A 19,927-nucleotide genomic window follows, 5' to 3' on the forward strand; every position below is an offset into this window, starting at 1 on the left:
GGCTTCGTCCATTCGAAATTTTTAGTCGCTCTCTTCCCACTCTTCTCCTCCATCGCATCCTCCTCCTCCTCCTCCTCCTCCTCGTCGTCCCTCCTCACCACCCAATTCCTCCTTCTTTACCCCACTCTCGTACCCATCGACCACGATGCGTCCCGAGACTGAGCAAGAGCTCGCCCACATCCTACTTGTTGAGCTACTCGCCTACCAGTTTGCGTCCCCCGTCCGCTGGATTGAAACTCAGGATGTCATCTTCCAGGAGTTCAACTCCGAGCGTCTCGTCGAAATCGGTCCCTCCCCGACCCTTGCGGGAATGGCACAGCGCACTCTAAAGGCAAAATACGAGTCATACGATGCTGCACTTTCACTTCAGCGCCAGGTTCTCTGCTACTCTAAGGACGCCAAAGAGATCTACTACACCCCAGATCCCGTCGTCGTCGAAGCCGCTTCTGAGCCTGCTGCTGCTACTGCTGGAGCTCCTGCTACTACTGCTGCTGCGGCTCCCGCTGCAGCTGCCGTTGCTGCGGCTCCTGCTCCATCCGGACCAGTTGCCGCTGTTTCCGATGAGCCTGTCAAGGCTGTCGAAATATTGCGCTCGCTCGTCGCTCAGAAACTCAAGAAGCCTTTTGACCAGGTGCCACTTGCAAAGGCCATTAAGGATCTTGTCGGCGGCAAGTCCACTCTCCAGAACGAAATTCTCGGTGATTTAGGCAAAGAGTTCGGCTCTGCTCCCGAGAAGGCAGAGGAAACTCCTCTAGAAGAACTAGGCGCCGCTATCCAGGACTCCGGCTTCAATGGCCAGCTCGGCAAGCAGTCGCTCTCGCTCATCGGTCGACTAGTCGCTTCTAAGATGCCTGGTGGCTTCAACCTCACGTCCACTCGCAAGTATCTCCAGGATAGATGGGGTCTAGGTCCTGGTCGCCAGGACGGTGTTTTGCTCCTCGCCATCACGATCGAGCCACCTGCACGTCTCGCGGCCGAAGCCGACGCAAAGAAGTATCTCGACGAAGTCACTGCCAAGTACGCTTCCTTCGCCGGCATCTCGCTCTCGTCCGGCGGCGGTGACGCCCGTGCTGTTGGTGCGGCAGGCGGCGCTATTGCCATCGACTCTGCCGCGTTCGAGGAGCTCACCAAGGACCAAACCCATCTCGTTCGCCAGCAGATGGAATTGTTTGCCAAGTACCTCAAGGTCGACCTCCGGGCCGGCGATAAGCTTTTCGTCGACGAGCAGGACGCGTCCTCTGAACTCCGCCAGGAACTTGACCTCTGGATTGCCGAGCACGGCGACTTTTACGCGACCGGCATCATTCCCTACTTCTCGCCACTCAAGGCCCGCGTGTATGACTCGTCTTGGAATTGGGCTCGCCAGGATGCGCTTACCATGTACTACGACATCATTTTTGGCCGTCTCTCTGTCGTCGATAGGGAGATTGTGTCCCGCTGCATTCTCCTGATGAACCGCTCGAACCCTACTTTACTCGAATTCATGCAGTATCATATCGACCACTGCCCCGAGAAGCGTGGTGACACATACCAGCTCGCGAAGCAGCTTGGCCAGCAGCTCATCGACAACTGCCGAGATGCACTCGGCGTGGAGTCAGTCTATAAGGACGTCATGTACCCAACAGCTCCCCAGATCGCCATTGATATTAAAGGAAACATCAAGTACGACGAAGTCCCTCGTGTCGCAGTCCGCAAGCTTGAGCAATACGTCAAGGAGATGGCCGCCGGTGGCAAGATCACGGAGAATCGCAGCCGCACGCAGTTGGAGGTCGGTCTTGCCCGCATCTACAAGATAATCCGCCAGCAACCACAGCTTAGCAAGACTTCCAAGCTTCAGATCAAGACCTTGTACGAGGACGTCATCCAGTCTCTCTCTCTTGAATCCGGTCTTGCCAACGGCAGTCCCTCACCCGATGGCACAGGACGCCCAACTTCACCTAAGCGCAGGAAGGGCGGCAAGGGAAAGAAATACACCGAGACGATTCCGTTCTTGCACTTGAAGAAGAAGGATTTGCACGGTTGGGACTACAGCAAGCCTCTGACTGGCATCTATCTCGAGTGCCTCGAGCAGGCTGCAAAAGTAGGTTTTTCTCGAACAGTTGTATACTGCGAGCTCATACTTACTTATCTAGTCCGGTATCTCATTCAAAGGCAAGTACGCTTTGATGACCGGTGTTGGCGCTGGCTCTATCGGCGCCGCTGTCTTGCAGGGACTGTTGTCCGGTGGTGCGAAGGTTGTTGTCACTACGTCGCGATATTCGAAGGAGGTGACCGAGTACTATCAGTCTATCTACGCCAAGTACGGCGCCAGCAACAGCACATTGATTGTCGTTCCCTTCAATCAGGGTATGTCAATTGAAGAGTTCATTTATCGAAATTTGATGCTGACAGGTATCAGGCTCTAAGCAGGACGTTGACGCTCTCGTGGACTACGTTTATGACACGAAGAAGGGTCTCGGCTGGGATCTTGATTATGTCATTCCGTTCGCCGCCATTCCAGAGAACGGCCGTGAAATCGATGGCATTGACTCCAAGTCCGAGCTTGCTCACCGAATGATGCTCACTAACTTGCTCCGCATTCTCGGCAATGTTAAGACTCAGAAGCTCGCTCATGGCTACGCGACTCGTCCTGCTCAGGTCATCCTACCGATGTCCCCCAACCACGGTACTTTCGGGTCCGACGGCTTGTATTCGGAGTCTAAGCTTGCACTCGAGACCTTGTTCAACAGATGGTACTCCGAGTCCTGGGGTTCGTACCTCACGATCTGCGGTGCCGTCATTGGCTGGACTCGCGGCACCGGTCTCATGAGCCAGAATAACTTGATCGCTGAACGTATTGAGAGTCTTGGTGTCTGCACTTTCTCTCAGCAGGAGATGGCTTTCAACATCCTCGGACTCATGTCCCCCACGATCGTCAACCTGTGCCAGATCGAGCCTGTTTTCGCGGACTTGAATGGTGGCATGCAGTATATCCCCAATCTCAAGGACGCCTCCGCCCAGATTCGCCAGGAGCTCCTCCAGACGTCCGAGATCCGCCGGGCAGTTTCCGCAGAGAGCGCGATCGAGTACAAGCTTGTCAATGGCGCAGAAGCCGAGCGTGTGCAAAAGTCTGTCGTCATCCAGCCGCGTGCCAATATTAAATTCGAGTTCCCGAGGCTCAAAGAGTACTCAGAAATCGCCCACCTTGCCGAGGACCTCAAGGGCACGGTCGACCTCGAGAAAGTCGTCGTCGTCACTGGTTTCGCCGAAGTCGGTCCTTGGGGTAACGCTCGAACGCGATGGGAAATGGAAGCCTATGGCCAGTTCTCTCTTGAAGGTTGCATCGAAATGGCTTGGATTATGGGCCTCATTAAGCACCACAATGGCCAATTGAAGGGCAAGATGTACTCTGGCTGGGTCGATGCCAAGAGCAACGAGCCTGTCGACGACTTTGACGTCAAGTCGAGGTATGAGAAACATATTCTTGAGCAAAGCGGTATCCGGTTGATTGAGGCTGAGTTGTTTGACGGCTATGACCCCAAGAGAAAGAAGATGCTTCAGGAAGTTGTTATCGATCATGATCTCGAGCCATTCGAGACCTCGAAGGAGACCGCGTACGAGTTCAAGCGCGAGCACGGCGACAAGGTCGAGATTTTCGAGATTGCCGAGACAGGACAGTGGACTGTCCGACTGCTCAAGGGCGCCAGTCTGCTAATTCCCAAAGCGCTCCAGTTCGATCGTTTGGTTGCTGGTCAGATCCCGACCGGCTGGGACGCGCGACGATACGGTATTGGGGAGGACATCATTTCGCAGGTCGATCCGATCACTCTGTATGTTCTTGTCTCCACTGTCGAGGCACTCCTTTCTGCCGGTGTTACCGACCCGTACGAGTTCTACAAGTATGTCCACGTTTCTGAGGTCGGTAACTGCACCGGTTCCAGTGTGGGTGGCGTGAGTGCTCTTCGCGGCATGTACAAGGACCGATTTTTGGACAAGCCGGTCCAGAAAGATATTCTTCAGGAATCTTTCATCAACACCATGTCTGCATGGGTTAACATGTTACTCCTCTCCTCGTCCGGTCCAATCAAGACTCCTGTCGGTGCCTGCGCTACTTCCATTGAGTCTGTTGATATTGGCTACGAGACCATCATTTCCGGCAAGGCCAAGATCTGTCTGGTCGGCGGCTACGACGATTTCCAGGAAGAAGGTTCATTCGAGTTCGGCAACATGGGTGCCACATCGAACTCCGAGACCGAGATTGCCCATGGGCGTACCCCAGCTGAGATGTCCCGTCCGACGACGACGACGCGTGCCGGTTTCATGGAGTCCTATGGTGCTGGTATCCAGTTGATTATGACCGCCAAGCTCGCTCTCGCAATGGGTGTCCCGATCTACGGTATCATTGGTATGACCGCCACCGCGACCGACAAGATCGGCCGGTCCGTGCCTGCGCCTGGTATGGGTATCCTCACCACGGCGCGCGAGAACAGGGAGTCCAAGTTCCCGTCGCCACTGCTTGACATCAAGTACCGACGCCGCCAGCTTGAGAAGCGTAAGTCCCAGATCCGCGAGTGGACCGAGTCCGAGATCTTGTATTTGCAGCAGGAAGTCAATTCCATGCGCGACCAGTACGAGAATTTCGATGAGAGGGAGTATTTGACCGAGCGCCTGGCCCATGTCGAGCGTGAGGCAGCGCGACAGGAGAAGGACGCCCTGGCGCAGTGGGGTAATGAGTTCTACAAGCAAGATGCAAGAATTGCGCCTCTGCGTGGTGCGCTTGCTGTTTGGAATCTTACGGTTGATGATCTTGGTGTTGCGTCGTTCCACGGCACGTCCACTGGTGCAAATGACAAGAACGAGAGCATGACGATTGCCAACATGATGACTCATCTCGGACGATCAAAGGGTAATGCTATCCTTGGCATTTTCCAGAAGTATTTGACCGGTCATCCTAAGGGTGCCGCAGGAGCTGTAAGTGTCAGCATTTTTATTGCATTTCAGGAATGGGCTAACGATGATAGTGGATGTTGAACGGTGCACTCCAGGTCCTCAATACTGGCCTGGTGCCCGGTAACCGCAATGCCGACAACGTGGACAAGGACCTCGAATACGACTCGATTCTGTATCCGTCACGCAGTATCCAGACGGACGGCATCAAGGCCGCGTCCGTGACGTCGTTCGGTTTCGGTCAGAAGGGTGCCCAGGCAATCATTATTAACTCTGATTACCTCTTCGCCACGCTCGAGGAGGACGCATACAACGCGTACACCGCGAAGGTCGCAGCGCGTCACAAGAGGGCGTACAAATACATCCATCATGCCATGGCCACCAACACCATGTTCGTCGCCAAGAACGATCCGCCGTACGCCAAGGAGCTCGAGAGCACGGTCTATCTCGACCCGCTTGTGCGGGTTGAGCCGGATAAGAAGGCTGGCACGTACGCGTACCCAGCCAAGAAGCCCGCTCAGCCATCAAATAAGGATACTGAGGATGTGTTGCTGAAGTTAACCCAGTCCACCGCGACAGCTAGCACCAACGTCGGCGTCGACGTTGAGGCTTTGTCGGCCATGCCGATCGACAACGAGACCTTCATAGAGCGTAACTACACTCCCGCCGAAATCAGTTACTGCTCTTCTTCCGCTGATCCCCGGGCAAGCTTTGCTGGCACTTGGTGCGCGAAGGAAGCTGTCTTCAAGAGCATGGGCGTTAAATCCGACAGCGCGGGTGCAGCGTTGAAAGACATCGAGATCGTTCGGAAATCGGGCAAGCCCGAGGTCGTGTTGTCAGGCATTGCGAAGCAACGGGCGGAAGAAAAGCTCGTCAAGGACCTTAGCGTTAGTATCAGTCATAACGAATTCCAGGCGGTCGCGGTTGCTGTTGCAGAGTTGGTTTAATTGAGTAGGTTTGAATTAGGTTGCTTGGCGTAGTCTAGAATAGAGTAAAAGAGGATAATCAATTTTGGTTTCTTGATATATTTACTTCAGTTTATTTTTTTTTGTTAATTGGGATATATACTTGATAGCTGTTTGTAATCTTTTGTAATATGAATGAGTTACCGAATATCCAGCCAATCATGACGCGTTGTTGTGTACTAATATTTTTCAATCCCTTTCAGATTAATCCAGTAACCTATCTTACAACAACATGTCTGACAGCGATTGTGAGATCTCTACCGTCAGCGGGATGGACGAACAACTATTGGTATTATCTTACAGTTCAGACTACAACCGTACATATAACAAAGACAAAAATTACAATCCAATTACAAACGGAGATAAGAATCGCACCTGCCATTAATCATGTGATATGCAGTTATGCGAAATGTTGTACTCTAAACTTACACATTTACCAGTCCGACATATTGATGGGGGAGCTATGCTTGTATATATCGACCAAGTTGGGTTCATTAATTATCTGGAAAAGCTCATCTTCCGATATGAGTGGATCCGGAAGCATCGATACGTGCTGCAGAATCGCGCGGTCGAGCTCGGTGAGCGTCGGGTATGTCTGACCATCATGCAGTTGTTGTAGCTGCGATTGGCCCTGCGATCCCTCGTATAGCACCGAAGAGTCGAGATTCAATGAGGGACTACAGCTACTTGTACCGCTATAGTTATCGCCCTCGCTGCTGCCGCTGGAAGTGTCCATTGCGGGAATGTAGGACCAATCCATTCGTAGTACGTCGGTTGCACTACAGGACCTAGGTAATCCTGTGTTTGTATCCGATGGCATGATCGTACTGTTCGAGTTTGCTTTAGTCGATCTAAACTGTGGTTCTGCATTCATGACAGCCGATGACATACTTTGCATTGTCTTACGTTTTTTGACATCACGCAAGAACAAATCGGCAGACCGATGCTGATCAAAGACAATCTGGGCGGCCTCTTTAATTTGCCCGAGGACATGCTGTGCTGTGCTCCAGTTCTCACTCATTGCCCGTAACGCACCGATGCCTAACTTTATGCGCTCCTTCGTCATCGACCGTTGCTTTTCTGCAGACGGACCATAGAAAACCCAAACGCATGCTGTCAAGTGCACCAGAAGCGAAAGAGTAACAGAGCACGTAAAGAATGGCGATCTCCGGTTGACGGTGCCAGGAGAAAGGGATATTAACCGAGACAAAGTATCTGCCGAAGCCATACACTTGAGAGTATGAACACCTAACGAATCACCATCCAGTGGCCCAGAAACGAAATTCTGCTTGTCCTCTGCTAAGGCATTTGCTCGGAAAGAAATTAACAAGGAACGAGGAGTGGCGCAATACGATTCGTACTGCTCATGTTCATTCGGAGCCATCGCAAGTCGGGAAAGTGGCTTGTGCACAAGTATAAGGCCATTGTTGATGATAATGAAAGCATGCATCATCAGTTCATCGACTTCCTGGGAATTACCACTGTCAATGAGACCTAGATGCTCAAAATGATCTTGACGGTCAGATGCCGGTCTGAGAAGGGTCTTCTTTGCTTCTGGGATGTGTAGTAGCCAGACAGATGTACTTGTGTCTGCTAACTCGGCGGCTTCGGCATTATTCGTTCGGTTGCTCAGCGCAAGGGTGACCATGACTAAGCCAATAATCCTAATAGCATCGATTAGATAACTGAATGACGAAAATTTGGGTGGTCTGTCCGCGAATACGCGATCGTCGAATTCCTGCAGGGTATGAGGATTTGGAATATTCTAAATCCGTGTTAGCCGGATTTGTTAGTGCAATACATAACTGCTACATACGCCGACGTTGTACTCTTGATCTTCACAAGGCAATTCCATTGTAGGTACCACACTCATCAATTTGGAAGGCGGCCGTCGATGTAACGCATTCATCCATCCATCCATAACAAATAGCATCCAAAATGTTCGCCGCAACGACTCTTTTAATACATTAAGGAAAACAGGTTCACGTTTGAAAAAGGACTTGTCGAGATAATTGTCAATAAAAGCAATATCGTGCATGTTGAGAAACAATGCCATGTAGACAGCGTGATCTTTCACGGCCATCGACTTGTCTTGCTCGTTCTCGCCATGAATGACGATTGCGTAGAGTAAGAGTGCCATGACCGATATAGGTGATGGAGGGATAATGAACTGACACTGATGATTCGGACCGGTAATAGCGACTGGACTTCCAAATATGACTTTCTCAACTGCATGCTTGTACAGCGCACGATTCCCGTTCTTGACGTACAGCGATCCAACATAGTGGATCACGGGGACAAGCAGATTGTGGATTAGGTCCGTTGTTTCTACGTCGTATGAGCTCGACAGCAACTGACCGTAAAAAACACTTGGGATCATGATAGGGTGAGAATTGTGGAAGTAGTAATAGAAGAGATCGACTAGCGACGGAAGTGGATTTATCTGCCCCGTCGGCGACAAAGATGACAAGCTGCTAGAGACTGCCTGGGACTGGCTCGAGCTGTATGATTCGACCGACAATCCATCCTCGCTTTCTATTCGTCTTTGTACTGCCCCGGAAATAGTAGATCCGGAGGTGTTCAGATGGCCGGATTCACGGTTTGAGGTACCTTTCCATCCACGACGAGACTTGACATACGCGCACTCGCGATTGTTCTCGCGACAACGTTGGCAGACGGGAATTCTAGCATCGCACTTGAGATGACGCGAGCGACAGGCAAGACATGCAGCTGACACAGGAGCAGTCGTAGCGGGCGCTAGAGAAGCGTCCAGTTGAGGGTCAACCAGCCGCGATGACGAAGTCTCAGCCATCGTGGGAGGTATGACTAGCACGACAAGTGAGATAACCAATACTCGGAACAACTATATTGTATAAAATACTTATCACTGCTGGACCCACACATGAACATCGATCTAGTGAAATTAATTAGACTGGAGCACCACTTAAACATAATTCAGCAGCACCATCCGTCCTTACGTACGCAAACGCCAGCCACCAACGCCGCGCGCCCCATCTCTATCATTGAACTCTACGAATATGCGGACGAACCAAACGTACTGTGTACAGCACTACCTATCAGTGGCTGGATTTTACTAAATGTTTATTGCAAATTAACAATTCTGAGGCCGGAAATATTGAACTTAGGGCTGTTGACGATTTACATGTTTGCCGATGTCGTATCGCAACTATCGGCGACGATACTATATAATCAGCCTCAAAATCTTGCGAATAATAAATATCGGCAGGCGTAGGTGTTAACCGATACTGTATAGGCATATACTTGACGATATCGTTTATCGGCAGAAAATCACTTAAATTAGGACTAGCTGGTATTTAAAATGTCACCAGATGATAGGAGAGATATCAATTATTGGCCCGTGATTGACCGTTAGTAGTTCCATATGCCAATAATATGTAGAAATCAAAGTGATGAGACTAAAAACTTGACAGAACATCGTGCTCCGGACGGCCGAGCAGTGCAGCCAATTTATAAAGATGTCAGCCTCTATTGACATTTCATGCCAAACTGTTAACTAATAGATGTATTTTGCCCATTAATCAATTGCTTATAGTAGTCGTTCGTTAACATCAACCTTCGCATAGGATCGGCCTTCATCGAATGCCTCCTCGCTCCTAGCAGGTCTCGTCCTGCATTAAACAGCCTTTCAACTTGAAATTCTGATGCTGGAATGGCTAGAAAACTTCTAGGCGCAGACGCCATCCTAGGATACTCCTCTCTTGAGCATGACACCACCCTGGCAATTTCCTGTATACGATCTTCGAATGAAGCTTCTTCATCACTACCGTCATTCAGAAGACGGTAATCCAGGCGTCTCTGGCGGCTGCGTTAACTTCCATACTTATTGGCTTGTTGCTGAAACAACCAAATTGAATTTGGAATTTAAGCAGACCAGTTATAATCATCAGATGTCGAGGGGCATAACAAGCAAAGGGCGTTGGCTGGTCGACCATGTGCTATTTGATCGGGACGCAAACGATATCGCAGGCAGATCCCGCCGATATAGCTATCGTATGACAAGATCAACATTGCCATTAGCTTTCAAACCATTCGATATTTTCTCGTGAGCAAGACATACCTACTGAGTCATGATAACACGGACTACAGACTCAGCTGATTGGCTCATATTATTGGATCACAATGGGCCAGCCTATTTTCGATTTTCAATATGATACAATCTAACGTAACCTCATTCCACAGAGTTATACAAAACTTTTATCTTAAAAACAAAATACAAATGCAATATAAACTAACGCTTTCCCTTGGACTTCTTTTGCCTTTCTATATGCGCTCGCAAGACTTTCTGCTTATCCCGCAAACTCTTCTTATTCTTACCTTGCACGTCTCGTTTGTGAATCATCATAATAAAGTTCTTTTTTCTCGCCTTCTCCTTGTTTGTAGTACTGTGCGGCTGGTTATCCTTCTTACTCTTCTTCGAACCAAATTGGCGATCTTCACGGCCCTCCATAACAGCAGCCATGCGCTCCATTTTATTCGTCTTTCCGGTCTTGGGCCCAAGAAGTGATGTCGCATCAACTGCATCCTCGTGTTGCATAGCGGCAGCGGCCTTTCCTCCGTGTAGAATTTTATCTAAGCCAGCCTTTGTTCGTAGTTCCTCTAACTTCTGGAAATCAGCGGGAGTAAGAATCTTTGTCGCCATAAGCGTCTGTACTGCATCTTCCGTCTTCGCACGCTTAGCCTCTGGCTGGTTCTCTTCCACGTCTTCTTCTTTGTCACTATCATCATCATCATCATCATCGTCGTCCTCAGTGTCGGTATTGTGGTCATCTTGAATGCCAGCCTCATCATCCGACACATTGTACTCCATGTCGCTCTCCACATCGATCCAGCCTCCTTCACTCGCTTCCGAATCAGAAATGTCAATGTTCCAAGCGTCGTCATCGTCTTCAGCTTCCTTAGTTGCAGCATCCTCTGCATCGTGCTTATCTAGACCCTGCTCCTTTCGCCATTGCTCCAACAACTCCAACCCAGGAATGCCCTCAACAATATTTTCAACTCCGTACTGAAGCTTCTTCGCCTGACCAGCTACAGCGGTTGCGCTCATCTCCATAGACGCGACCTTGCCCCGATCTTTCCTTGATAACATTTCAGGCGCCACTTCCCGGTATAAACCAATCAAACTGCGCGCAGCCATCATCACCGACTTGGACTTCGACCCTTTATATGCCGTCAAATCCTGCAACAGATCAGCTTCAATAGCAAGTGGATTTCGAGTCAAGATTTCTCGGATGGTATTGAGTCCGGCCGCAGCAACTTCAGCTGCAACACCATCAGATACGAACTCGTCTGCTATCTTTCGAATCACTGGTGACAGCACATCTGGTGGCACCAGATCATGCGATGCTTGCGCAGTGGCAGCCATGAATTGAGTCACATTTTGCTGCTTTGGAGTGAGATATTTCAACAGATACGAGTAGACACCGAGTACAGAGAGTTTGTGAACACCGATCAGTCGTGAGATCAAGTTGAGAACTTGGATTCGCTGCTCGAGAGTAAACTTGTTGCCACCGCCGCGACTCAACGTCTGACCGAAAAGACGCTCTGCGAATCCCTGCGGATCATGGAGAAGATGAATTGCAGAGAAATTCAATTGAGTGGGGAGCGCCGCTACCTTTCCTTTCTGTGAGGTCAGATTAGCGTCAACTTATTTAACACTCGTAAGTAGGCTCGTATATGACACACCTTTTTCAAGGCCCGCATAGCAGCTTCAAGCTTACGCGCTCGTTTTCCCGTTTTCTTGTTAACACCAATTCGATGCTTAATTCCAGCAACCTGAGGCTTGTCGCCGTCGTCATCATCACTGCTCGCGTCGCTACTATTATCGTCATCAACCAAACCGCGCTTCTTTCGATCAGCTTTCTCCCGCTCGCGATCGACCCCGAGGAAGAAACTAACACCCGCGATAGCGACCTTCGTATTTCCATGCAATGCTGCCTGTTTCATAATCTCTACGGCCCGAGGATCATCCCAGATTGAGCGTCGCCACAATTCCCGAGTAAGTTTCGCCGCCCATAGTCCATCAGGCGCAGCAGCTGCACCATCAGAAGACTCAAGCAATGTGAATAGAAGCGTCTGAACAGTTCTGTTCAATTTCGGTGCCTTTGCATTACGGTTCGCATGCTTCAATAGCCGCACAAGCGTGGCATATATGTCCTTCCTGAACGTCTTTGAATTTGTAGTTGTCAACAGCGGGAAAATAATCTGAATCAACCTTTCAGAAGTAATGCTACCTCTATTCCTCAATAACACCAATGACTGCACTATCTTTTCACGTAGCTCAACCGGTAAGACGGTATGATGTTTCTTGAGAAGATCCGCGAGGTCTTCCGGATATTCTTTGGTTTCGTTGGGGTAGCATGTACAAACCTGAGCTATAAACCCGATTTGATCGAGAAATGCTTCTGTGTCATGAAACCCGCCTGGATTAGTGGCAAGGATTTCCTTTTGCGTGGCGTAGTGTCTATATTGGACCAGAAATTCCTCTTTATAAGATCTATTAAATATTAGCACCACTCATGCAATAACTAGTCTCCCCGCAAACATTTGCTATCTCCAACATACCCAGGATCTCTGCGAACCAAGTTCTGTAAAAGTGCAATATTGGACGGCAATAACGCCGCTCTCCTTCTTTTCGGCATGATTTAATATATCTACACCAAATTCTGAATAGACCTCTGCAGATGTCAAGTTGGTTTAGTGATCTTAAATCAACTACAAAAATTTTGGGAGATTTGGGAAGTCGCGGACATCAGCTAAACCTATTTTGCACTAGTGTCTAGCCCCTGTGGCTGCGATGATGTGGCTAGTACTCTTTCCATCGCAAATCCTTGACATCTGTAGTTAGATGTGTTAAAATTTGAAGTTCCAGTAGGTCAGATATCTTTCATCCAGAGAGAATGGAATCAAAAAAAAATAAAAAAAAAATTGTAATTGCAGCACCTACGATTCCAGCGTGGTCTCCCACCGCAGTACTAAGTAGGCCCAAAGAAGTTTAACTGGTGTTGATCGGACGGGGAACTGTGTTTTCTTCTTGGTATGGCCGCAACTGAACATTATATCAAGCTGGATTCCTTTATACCCTGTTCGTTAGTCAGAGCTTATGCTTAATTGCATGTGTCGTGCTGTAAAACTAATCGATAGCTTGGTGCGAGCAAATGTAATTGAGCTGATGTAATAGAAGATGTGCTTAATATCTAGTTATCTATTCCCTGGATGAGGACGATGGCCTTGGTTCGTTACGTGGATTGACATGGAGACTATGTTAGTTCAAAGAATTGAAATTTTGCTAAAAAGAAAGCAAACAGGTAGTCAAGGAGGCCAACCCAGTAATATGTTAGACGAAAGAAATACCGATTCTTAAGATACTGGATCAGTTATAATTAAGAATAAGTTATATAATGTACATTATTGTTACAAAATGCAATCCCAAAAATATGCCAATCTAAATAATACATTGTTTATTTCCCAGTCCATATTCATGCCACATTAAGTAATGCATAAGTAGACTTTGAAGACATAGTCAATCATGACACAATAGCAGTACACAACTAATTAACATAAAATTACAAATGACGCTTGGGAAATCGCTTTGGCGAGCCAAAAGCACCCGCATCGAAGTCTGGAGTCGTAGCCATTCTGAGCATGTGCTCTTTCGCAGTAGCTGCCGAAGGGCCTTGATAAAAACTTCCAGAACTTGATTGTGAGCGTGCACCGCCAGAAGGGTTTGACGCGGTGGATGACGAAGAAACTAGTGGTGGAATTGCATAACCCGGTCGCTGGCGTGCGTTGCGTGAGAGATAGTCATCAGAAGGTCCATACAAAAGTTCAGGCGTACGAGACCTATACCCACCGTCATAGTAGTCTCGAGGAGGCATCATACCACCGCGAGTAACGCTTTCGTGAGGTCGTCCAGACGGTACTCGATCGCTGTCTATTATCGGAATGATATTATCGGAGTCCATCATTTGAGCTCGTCGCAGTCTTTGAGATAGCCCTGGGCCAATGGGTGCCTGTTGCGTCGAGCGGTGCATGGGAGGAGGTTGACGTTGAGGCATCCACTGCTGAGGGTAACGCCTCGTATATCCGGGCTGAGATACTCTAATTCCCTGGCGAGGAGGGGGCCCATACCGCGGATCAACCATCATTCTACCTGGAGGATGCGCCTGCATCTGCAAGGCTGGCGAGATAGCTCTCATATACGCTGGTCGTTTTGCAAAATCATAATCGTCCGGCACAACATACACAATCTTTGGTGTCGGCTCTCCAATCTGCGCTGTCAATGCAGCCTGTTGCCGTTCAAATACTGATTTCTGAATAATCTGTGGCTTGTCTTTACTAAATTGCACTGAGACGCCATTTGATGATTTGACGTCTGATATTGCTAACTGCGGATCGGACCTGGACTTGTGGTGGCGATACACTGGCGAATCACTTGGATCAGGTTTCGGCGACTCTGCGCTTTGTGCAGCAACCATGAGCTCCTTTCCGAGAATGCGGTTCTGGTAGTCATCGTCAGCCTTAAGGGGGAGGCGTCGCAAGTGTGAATTCAGCTGAATGAATGTCAGCGTCCCTGAGACCACGAATTTAGAACAAAACCTACCATATCATCAATTGGAGACCAGTCTGGCATTGAAGATCGCCGTCTCCTATACTTTTCCTGACCTCTCGGTACAGCAACATCCTCTTGATTGGTGCAAGAAGCCGGAGTAACATCCACCGCTGGTCCCGATTCTGTATCGGGGAGAGCTGCTTCATGCTCCGTGGCTAACCTGCTAGAGTCAACGATTTCCATATCCGGCTGAGTTTCGACATGTGAGCGGTCAGAGTTGGATAGCTAGACAATAGTCAAGATGTATCTCTTGTAAGTCAACCAAATTTCTCTTACCAGTGCATCGTGATAACTCTGAGAACTGGATCCTCTTGACAACTTCGAGCTTGCAGCCGACAGCTCCTGCACGCTATCCGGCGCCATTACTGGAGTTTCCGTTCGGGCCGCTTCATCATTCTCCTCAGTGATCTGTGGTGGAAAATCGACCTCCTCCTGTTCGCTGAGTCTCTTTGCATAAGACAGCGCATGCAAAGACTCCGAAGCAGAAATTGAAGCCACAGATATCTGCGATTTCAAACGTACTTCAAATTCTGGTGTAACTATTGATTCCCCTTCAGTCATGCTGCGACATTCTACAGGATCAACAGCAGGACTTGAACTAGAAGAAGATGAGACTGGTTGCGAAGATAAAAGAAACTCCTTAGACCCTTGACTACTCTTCCTTTGGGACTTGTCCTGCGTTCGGAGTATATTTGGCTTGATTGTGCGGTCCTCAGCAATATAGTCGGGCTCCGACGATGGCCTCGCAGGGGCTTCGCTTTGGATGACTTTTCTATGTGGCGCAGGCTCTTTTGAAAGTGTCTGAGCTGCACCAGCCTCTTGTTCATTCAGGTATTCCTGGTGCTGCTGGACGTAGCTGGGCTGTTCCTTCCATTTAACGGCGTCGCCAGTGGTATCCTCGGAATCCTCTTCAGCCCTATGGGCCCCTTGTTCCACCGGCCTCTTCTGAAGTCTTCCCTTCAATGTTTTCATATTCATCTTCACGCCTTTGAAAGATGAGCCTCCGATGTTCCCTGATGCAGTATTCGCTACCATAACTTGAGCTCGGGTAGCCGGAGTTACCCCCATTGCATCCATTTGCATTAAATCCTTGAACTTGCTCTTAAAATCAGTCCCCCGCCTTGGTCCCTTCGCTTCCACTCTCGTCTTCCCGTTTTCCTCTCTCTTTGGCCCTCTTGATCCGGGCGTCGGGAACTCATGCTTTGGTACATGTGCCGGACCAGGCTCCATCGGAAGCGGCTTGACAATATATGTCTGAGGTCCGGGCTGAATATGCTGATCCGGAGCCGTAGGTTGCGCCGTCCTGGCGGCAGGTACAGGAACCATACCACCAACCGGCTTCCTCTTCGCATAATTTCTCGGCGCTGCAGAGATGTCGACGACCACATCATTCTGCAGCGGCAGTCGTGGCAATGCTTTCTCCTCGACGATGTGCTGCTCGGATACAATCGACACTTTAGCCTGTACCGGATCAGACTGTCGCTTGAAACTCTCTGCCTGTGGCTTGGACGAGGATCGAGGTAGCCTGAGCTTCGACAGTCCCTTCAGCTTGGATGACATCCCATCGGAGCGCTGTGACTTCGGTATCCCTGATTCGAACGACGGAACATTCTTTGGTCGCACGACAACTGGCTCGTCGCTTGAGATTGGAGGCTCATGCGGAAGAGGTTTGCGGATTGCGGCTGTTGATGACGCTGATCGTAGCGGCAGGTTCTCCACTTCTGGTAAAAGCATGCTTCTAGGAGCAACGTAATCGACACTGAATGATGCTGTTGGAGATGCTTTGTCGAAATTACCAATTTCATCAAATATAGCAAGCTCCTTGGATAAAAACGATTTCGTTATGCTATCAATTTGCATTAAATCAATCTTTGGCTCTGGCAAGGCTGGCGCCGTGACAACGCGACGCTGAGTCATGCGAGACGCGGAAGTATGAGGGGACGCAGAGTCAGTGGTATCTTTCTCAGCTGTCACCGCGACAGAAGCGGCTCTCATAGCCGCGATACGAGCCGAGGACGCCGAGCGGACCTTCGGCAGTGTAAAGAGAGTTGGCTCAAAGTCACGCAGCGATCTGTGGCGTTGCAGTGTCTGAGTTGATGTCTTTGATGGACTATCAGATGCAGTAGAATTATCAGTTTGGTTTTTTGGAGAATCAGTGGTGTCTTCGTAGGCGCTGAGAATCACGTTAACATCGTACTCCAGGTCGGCGATACAAGCATCGTTAGAACCGCCGATTGTCTGTGACTGGGCATCGAATGGTGACTCTGGAACGCCGTCCAGAACGTCCTTTTCGTAGACGGTTGCGTCCATTTCGGGTGACGTAGCTTCCAGTGTCGATAAATCGCCATCTGTATCAGATCCACAGTCGTGCTCGTCTCCTGATCGTGTCTGCGTTCTTGATGCATCGGGTCGCCCATCTTGTTTGGAAAACTGGTTAATGAAATCTGTCGTACCAGATGACATCGCCCCGTTCAAGTTAGAGGAGTCCTTATAATCAGCGGCGGCGGAAGTATAATCTATTGAGGCAACCATGTAAACTGAAACATCCTTGCTCTTTTTAATCGAGGACAAGTAGCTATCTTTAAACACCGGGTGCATGTCTTTAATCGTCGAAAATGGTGATACCGTAATACTTGTCTTGGATTGTGCAGATAACGCTTCTGCTTCCTTGGTTGTCCTGTCACATTCTCTAGTCTGCAAAACACGAATAACGTCAGTAAACCTGCCACATCTACAAATACCAACAAATCGTGTGCAAAATAGAGACCAGAAGAATGCAACAGCAAAGCAAAGTTCATCAGACAACCACTCCCAGAATGTAGCAGTTTGACTTCTCCAGATCAAAACATTTCATTATAACTACCATTACATACAGCGTTCATCGTGAATACATGATACCGCAACCGGCTCCTTACCACGACAAGTGATCCCAGTGTCTGCTAAATTGATAATTGCGAGATAACCGAAGAAAACCAGTAGTTATGTTGGTAAAATAAGACTATGATTTATCGGATCTCACCATTTTGTTCCCAAATAACTTGGACCTGTGGAATATGCCCTTTGATCTCTCACCAACGCGTTCCATTATCTCCACTGACTTTTCACCATAACGGGAAACGGAATGGCCGATCATGCTTGTAGTACGCTGAATCGTGTGATGGCCGGCTTTTCCACTGTCAGTGCCCAGTGCACTCATTGTGAAAGGTTGCACTAGAAAACGTCAGTGGCACAGACTCTCAAATTTATTTTAACAAAGCATACCATCGTCTCGCTGATGGGTCATATATAAAAGCCACTGGCCAAGTCCGGCGTCGTACCGCTGCTCCATCGTACGTGCAGCTTCGAATAAAATTTTTCGCTTGATGGGGTCCGGCTCTTTCACGATCTCGCTGAAATTCCATCGAGGCCCAGGATATGGCGCTGATAGATATGAGATTCCCGGAACATATCGTTCTGGTGTCTTCTCAGCCACGCTCTCTACGGCAGGAATCCCAGAAGGGTCATAGTAATGCTCAGAATCATCAGCTTCGGGATCGCTTTCAACCGTAGAAGCCGGTGATAGTTCGTTGGCTTCGCTCATGAGTACTTCATCGTGCTTCTGTTCTGGGTCCAGTTCCGGGATAATAGCAGGGATCGTGACGGGAATGGGCGGACGTTCGAGACTGGAACGGGCAACTTCTGGCGATCCGGGAACAGCGGTTTCGAACTGCCGCTTCTGACTCAGTGGACTTGAAGGACCCTCTTGTAGCGCGCTCTGGCGTCTAGAATCCAGTGCCTGCTGTGCTTCTAGTTGCTCGAGCAAATTAGCCGTCATTATCTCTGATTCCGACCGCGAAGTTCCAACAGAAGTCGACCGGTCGTGGACCTTGAAATAGTCATCAGAATCCGCAGTGGTGTTGTACGCGGTGTCCTCTAAACGTAAATACGCGGAATCACCTGTCGAGGCATATGACGATCGTCTGTCGCTATAGCCAACATAACTAGCTCGCGCACTACCGTTGTCTGTCCGATCAACAGAGCCCGTCTCGGACGAGCTGGCGGAGGAGTCTACAGGTCTGTTCAGGTTCTGGAGATTTCGCTGAAGCGATTCGTCTGTATTGTCGTAGTCACCAGTAACGATGTCGGGTGGTAAATACTGTGACTGTCGCCGGATTGCGTCGTCATCTAAAGACGTGGATTGCCCGTCAACTTTATCAGACTTTGCAGCTGGAGAATCAAAGTAGTCATCCTCTGTCATATTCACAATTCTTAAAGCCTGTCGCCGGTGGTCTGCCTGTTGCTCTCCAGTCTCATCGTCATCAATCTCGTCCTTCGACTCAGCGACTTCATCCAGCTGGTTCTGGGTACTAACATCGGGAGCAAGTAACCCACCGAATCTATTTAATCCGGAGTATTCGTGTCCAGCAACCGACGAAGGAATGGACGAATCGAGACTAGTATTAGACGACTCGGTCGCAACCTGCTGGGCAATCGCGACGTTGATATTAAGCGGCTTTGGAGCTTCGCGAGCAGTAATTGTAGGTCCCAGCGTGTGCTGGACTGCAGCATACGTGACTGGCGTTGTGATGGCGTGTTCGGAATCTAACACAGCAGTCGTTCGTGACGGGACTTCGTGTGTCGACGCGTCGTATGGCTCTTCTTGCGCCGGCCTGTTCGGGCTCTGTTCTGGATCAGAAACCTGTGGTGGCTGCGGCACATCATCGTTGTAATAGTCATCATCGCCAAATTCCTCGTATCTGACAACATTTGTCAATACAGCCGACTGACCATCGCAATGGCATTCACACTCACATTTCGTCCCCGTCATCGTATCGCAATGCTGTCCTCTTAAAATCAACCCACCGTTGCGACATGGCCCGGTCAATTTTCGTGTCATTATCTCCAGCATCGCTCGCCATATTCACAATATTAGATATTCCACTTTATCGGTATTCCGGAGAGTATAAACAAAAGAGAAGAGATCAGACCAATGCTATTTTAAAGCGCGTCTATACGCTTTATATTGCGTAGCTTTTTATAAATTTCCGAGGCAACGTTCGTTGTCGTAGTCGACTCCAGGAGTAATTGGCGGGCGGGCGAGGCGCAGCAGTAGTGTGAGGCTCGCGTTTAGATGTTCCCGCCAGAATAGGTCACGAGTCAGCATAACACATAAGCACGTTTTGTACTTAAACCCCAAACGTACATCAAACAGGGATTAAGGTTGTCGTACCTGTTTCAGCCCACATCCGGTCAGCCACGTGGCGCATTTCCCGAGGCTGTGCCGTGGCGCATCGGCCTAAATTCTGGGGTCATTGCTGGCAAACGGTATTCTTTACATAAATATCCTGTGGCCTTCACACTTAAATCACTCTAGGCATCTCGAATCAAGTAATATGAATCCCAAAAA

The 19,927-nt window shown here is 49.3% G+C and overlaps 4 protein-coding genes across 4 annotated transcripts; 1 reads left to right on the plus strand and 3 right to left on the minus strand.

The window, feature by feature from the left end:
* The first annotated feature begins 57 nt into the window (after positions 1–57).
* On the plus strand, positions 58–6,041 carry V1513DRAFT_447537 (3-oxoacyl-reductase). The gene is made up of 4 exons (XM_066898413.1): positions 58–2,080; positions 2,133–2,346; positions 2,399–4,950; positions 5,001–6,041. Exons 1-4 carry the CDS (start codon positions 146–148, stop codon positions 5,871–5,873), a joined length of 5,574 nt encoding a protein of 1,857 aa, XP_066752762.1. The 5' UTR covers positions 58–145; the 3' UTR covers positions 5,874–6,041.
* Positions 5,984–9,079, minus strand: V1513DRAFT_447541 (uncharacterized protein). The gene is made up of 2 exons (XM_066898414.1): positions 7,708–9,079; positions 5,984–7,656 (listed from the first exon to the last, which is right to left on the minus strand). Exons 1-2 carry the CDS (start codon positions 8,701–8,703, stop codon positions 6,325–6,327), a joined length of 2,328 nt encoding a protein of 775 aa, XP_066752763.1. The 5' UTR covers positions 8,704–9,079; the 3' UTR covers positions 5,984–6,324.
* Positions 9,080–10,161: 1,082 nt separating this feature from the next.
* On the minus strand, positions 10,162–12,571 carry V1513DRAFT_432365 (SDA1-domain-containing protein; the record flags this gene model as incomplete). Its single annotated transcript, XM_066896399.1, has 3 exons — positions 10,162–11,553; positions 11,616–12,426; positions 12,495–12,571. The coding sequence occupies 3 exons, from the start codon at positions 12,569–12,571 to the stop codon at positions 10,162–10,164; spliced, it is 2,280 nt and encodes a 759-aa protein (XP_066752764.1).
* Positions 12,572–13,495: 924 nt separating this feature from the next.
* V1513DRAFT_426106 (uncharacterized protein) lies at positions 13,496–19,439 on the minus strand (the record flags this gene model as incomplete). Its single annotated transcript, XM_066896152.1, has 6 exons — positions 13,496–14,482; positions 14,533–14,766; positions 14,818–17,235; positions 17,561–17,751; positions 17,803–19,277; positions 19,333–19,439. 6 exons carry the CDS (start codon positions 19,437–19,439, stop codon positions 13,496–13,498), a joined length of 5,412 nt encoding a protein of 1,803 aa, XP_066752765.1.
* Between the last annotated feature and the right edge of the window lie 488 nt (positions 19,440–19,927).

Source organism: Lipomyces chichibuensis (assembly GCF_038497645.1).
Source record: "Lipomyces chichibuensis strain CBS 12929 unplaced genomic scaffold V1513scaffold_23, whole genome shotgun sequence".
Taxonomy (NCBI): domain Eukaryota; kingdom Fungi; phylum Ascomycota; class Lipomycetes; order Lipomycetales; family Lipomycetaceae; genus Lipomyces; species Lipomyces chichibuensis.

What these genes read in the sequence shown, in the direction of transcription:
- V1513DRAFT_447541 (XM_066898414.1), bottom strand. Translation starts at nt 8,703, where the DNA reads ATGGCTGAGACTTCGTCATCGCGGCTGGTTGACCCTCAACTGGACGCT. An exon ending in ATCAAGAGTACAACGTCGGC is followed by an intron (nt 7,657 to 7,707) that starts GTATGTAGCAGT and finishes ACACGGATTTAG; the next exon opens with AATATTCCAAATCCTCATAC.
- V1513DRAFT_447537 (XM_066898413.1), top strand. Translation starts at nt 146, where the DNA reads ATGCGTCCCGAGACTGAGCAAGAGCTCGCCCACATCCTACTTGTTGAG. An exon ending in GCCTCGAGCAGGCTGCAAAA is followed by an intron (nt 2,081 to 2,132) that starts GTAGGTTTTTCT and finishes TTACTTATCTAG; the next exon opens with TCCGGTATCTCATTCAAAGG. An exon ending in CTAAGGGTGCCGCAGGAGCT is followed by an intron (nt 4,951 to 5,000) that starts GTAAGTGTCAGC and finishes TAACGATGATAG; the next exon opens with TGGATGTTGAACGGTGCACT.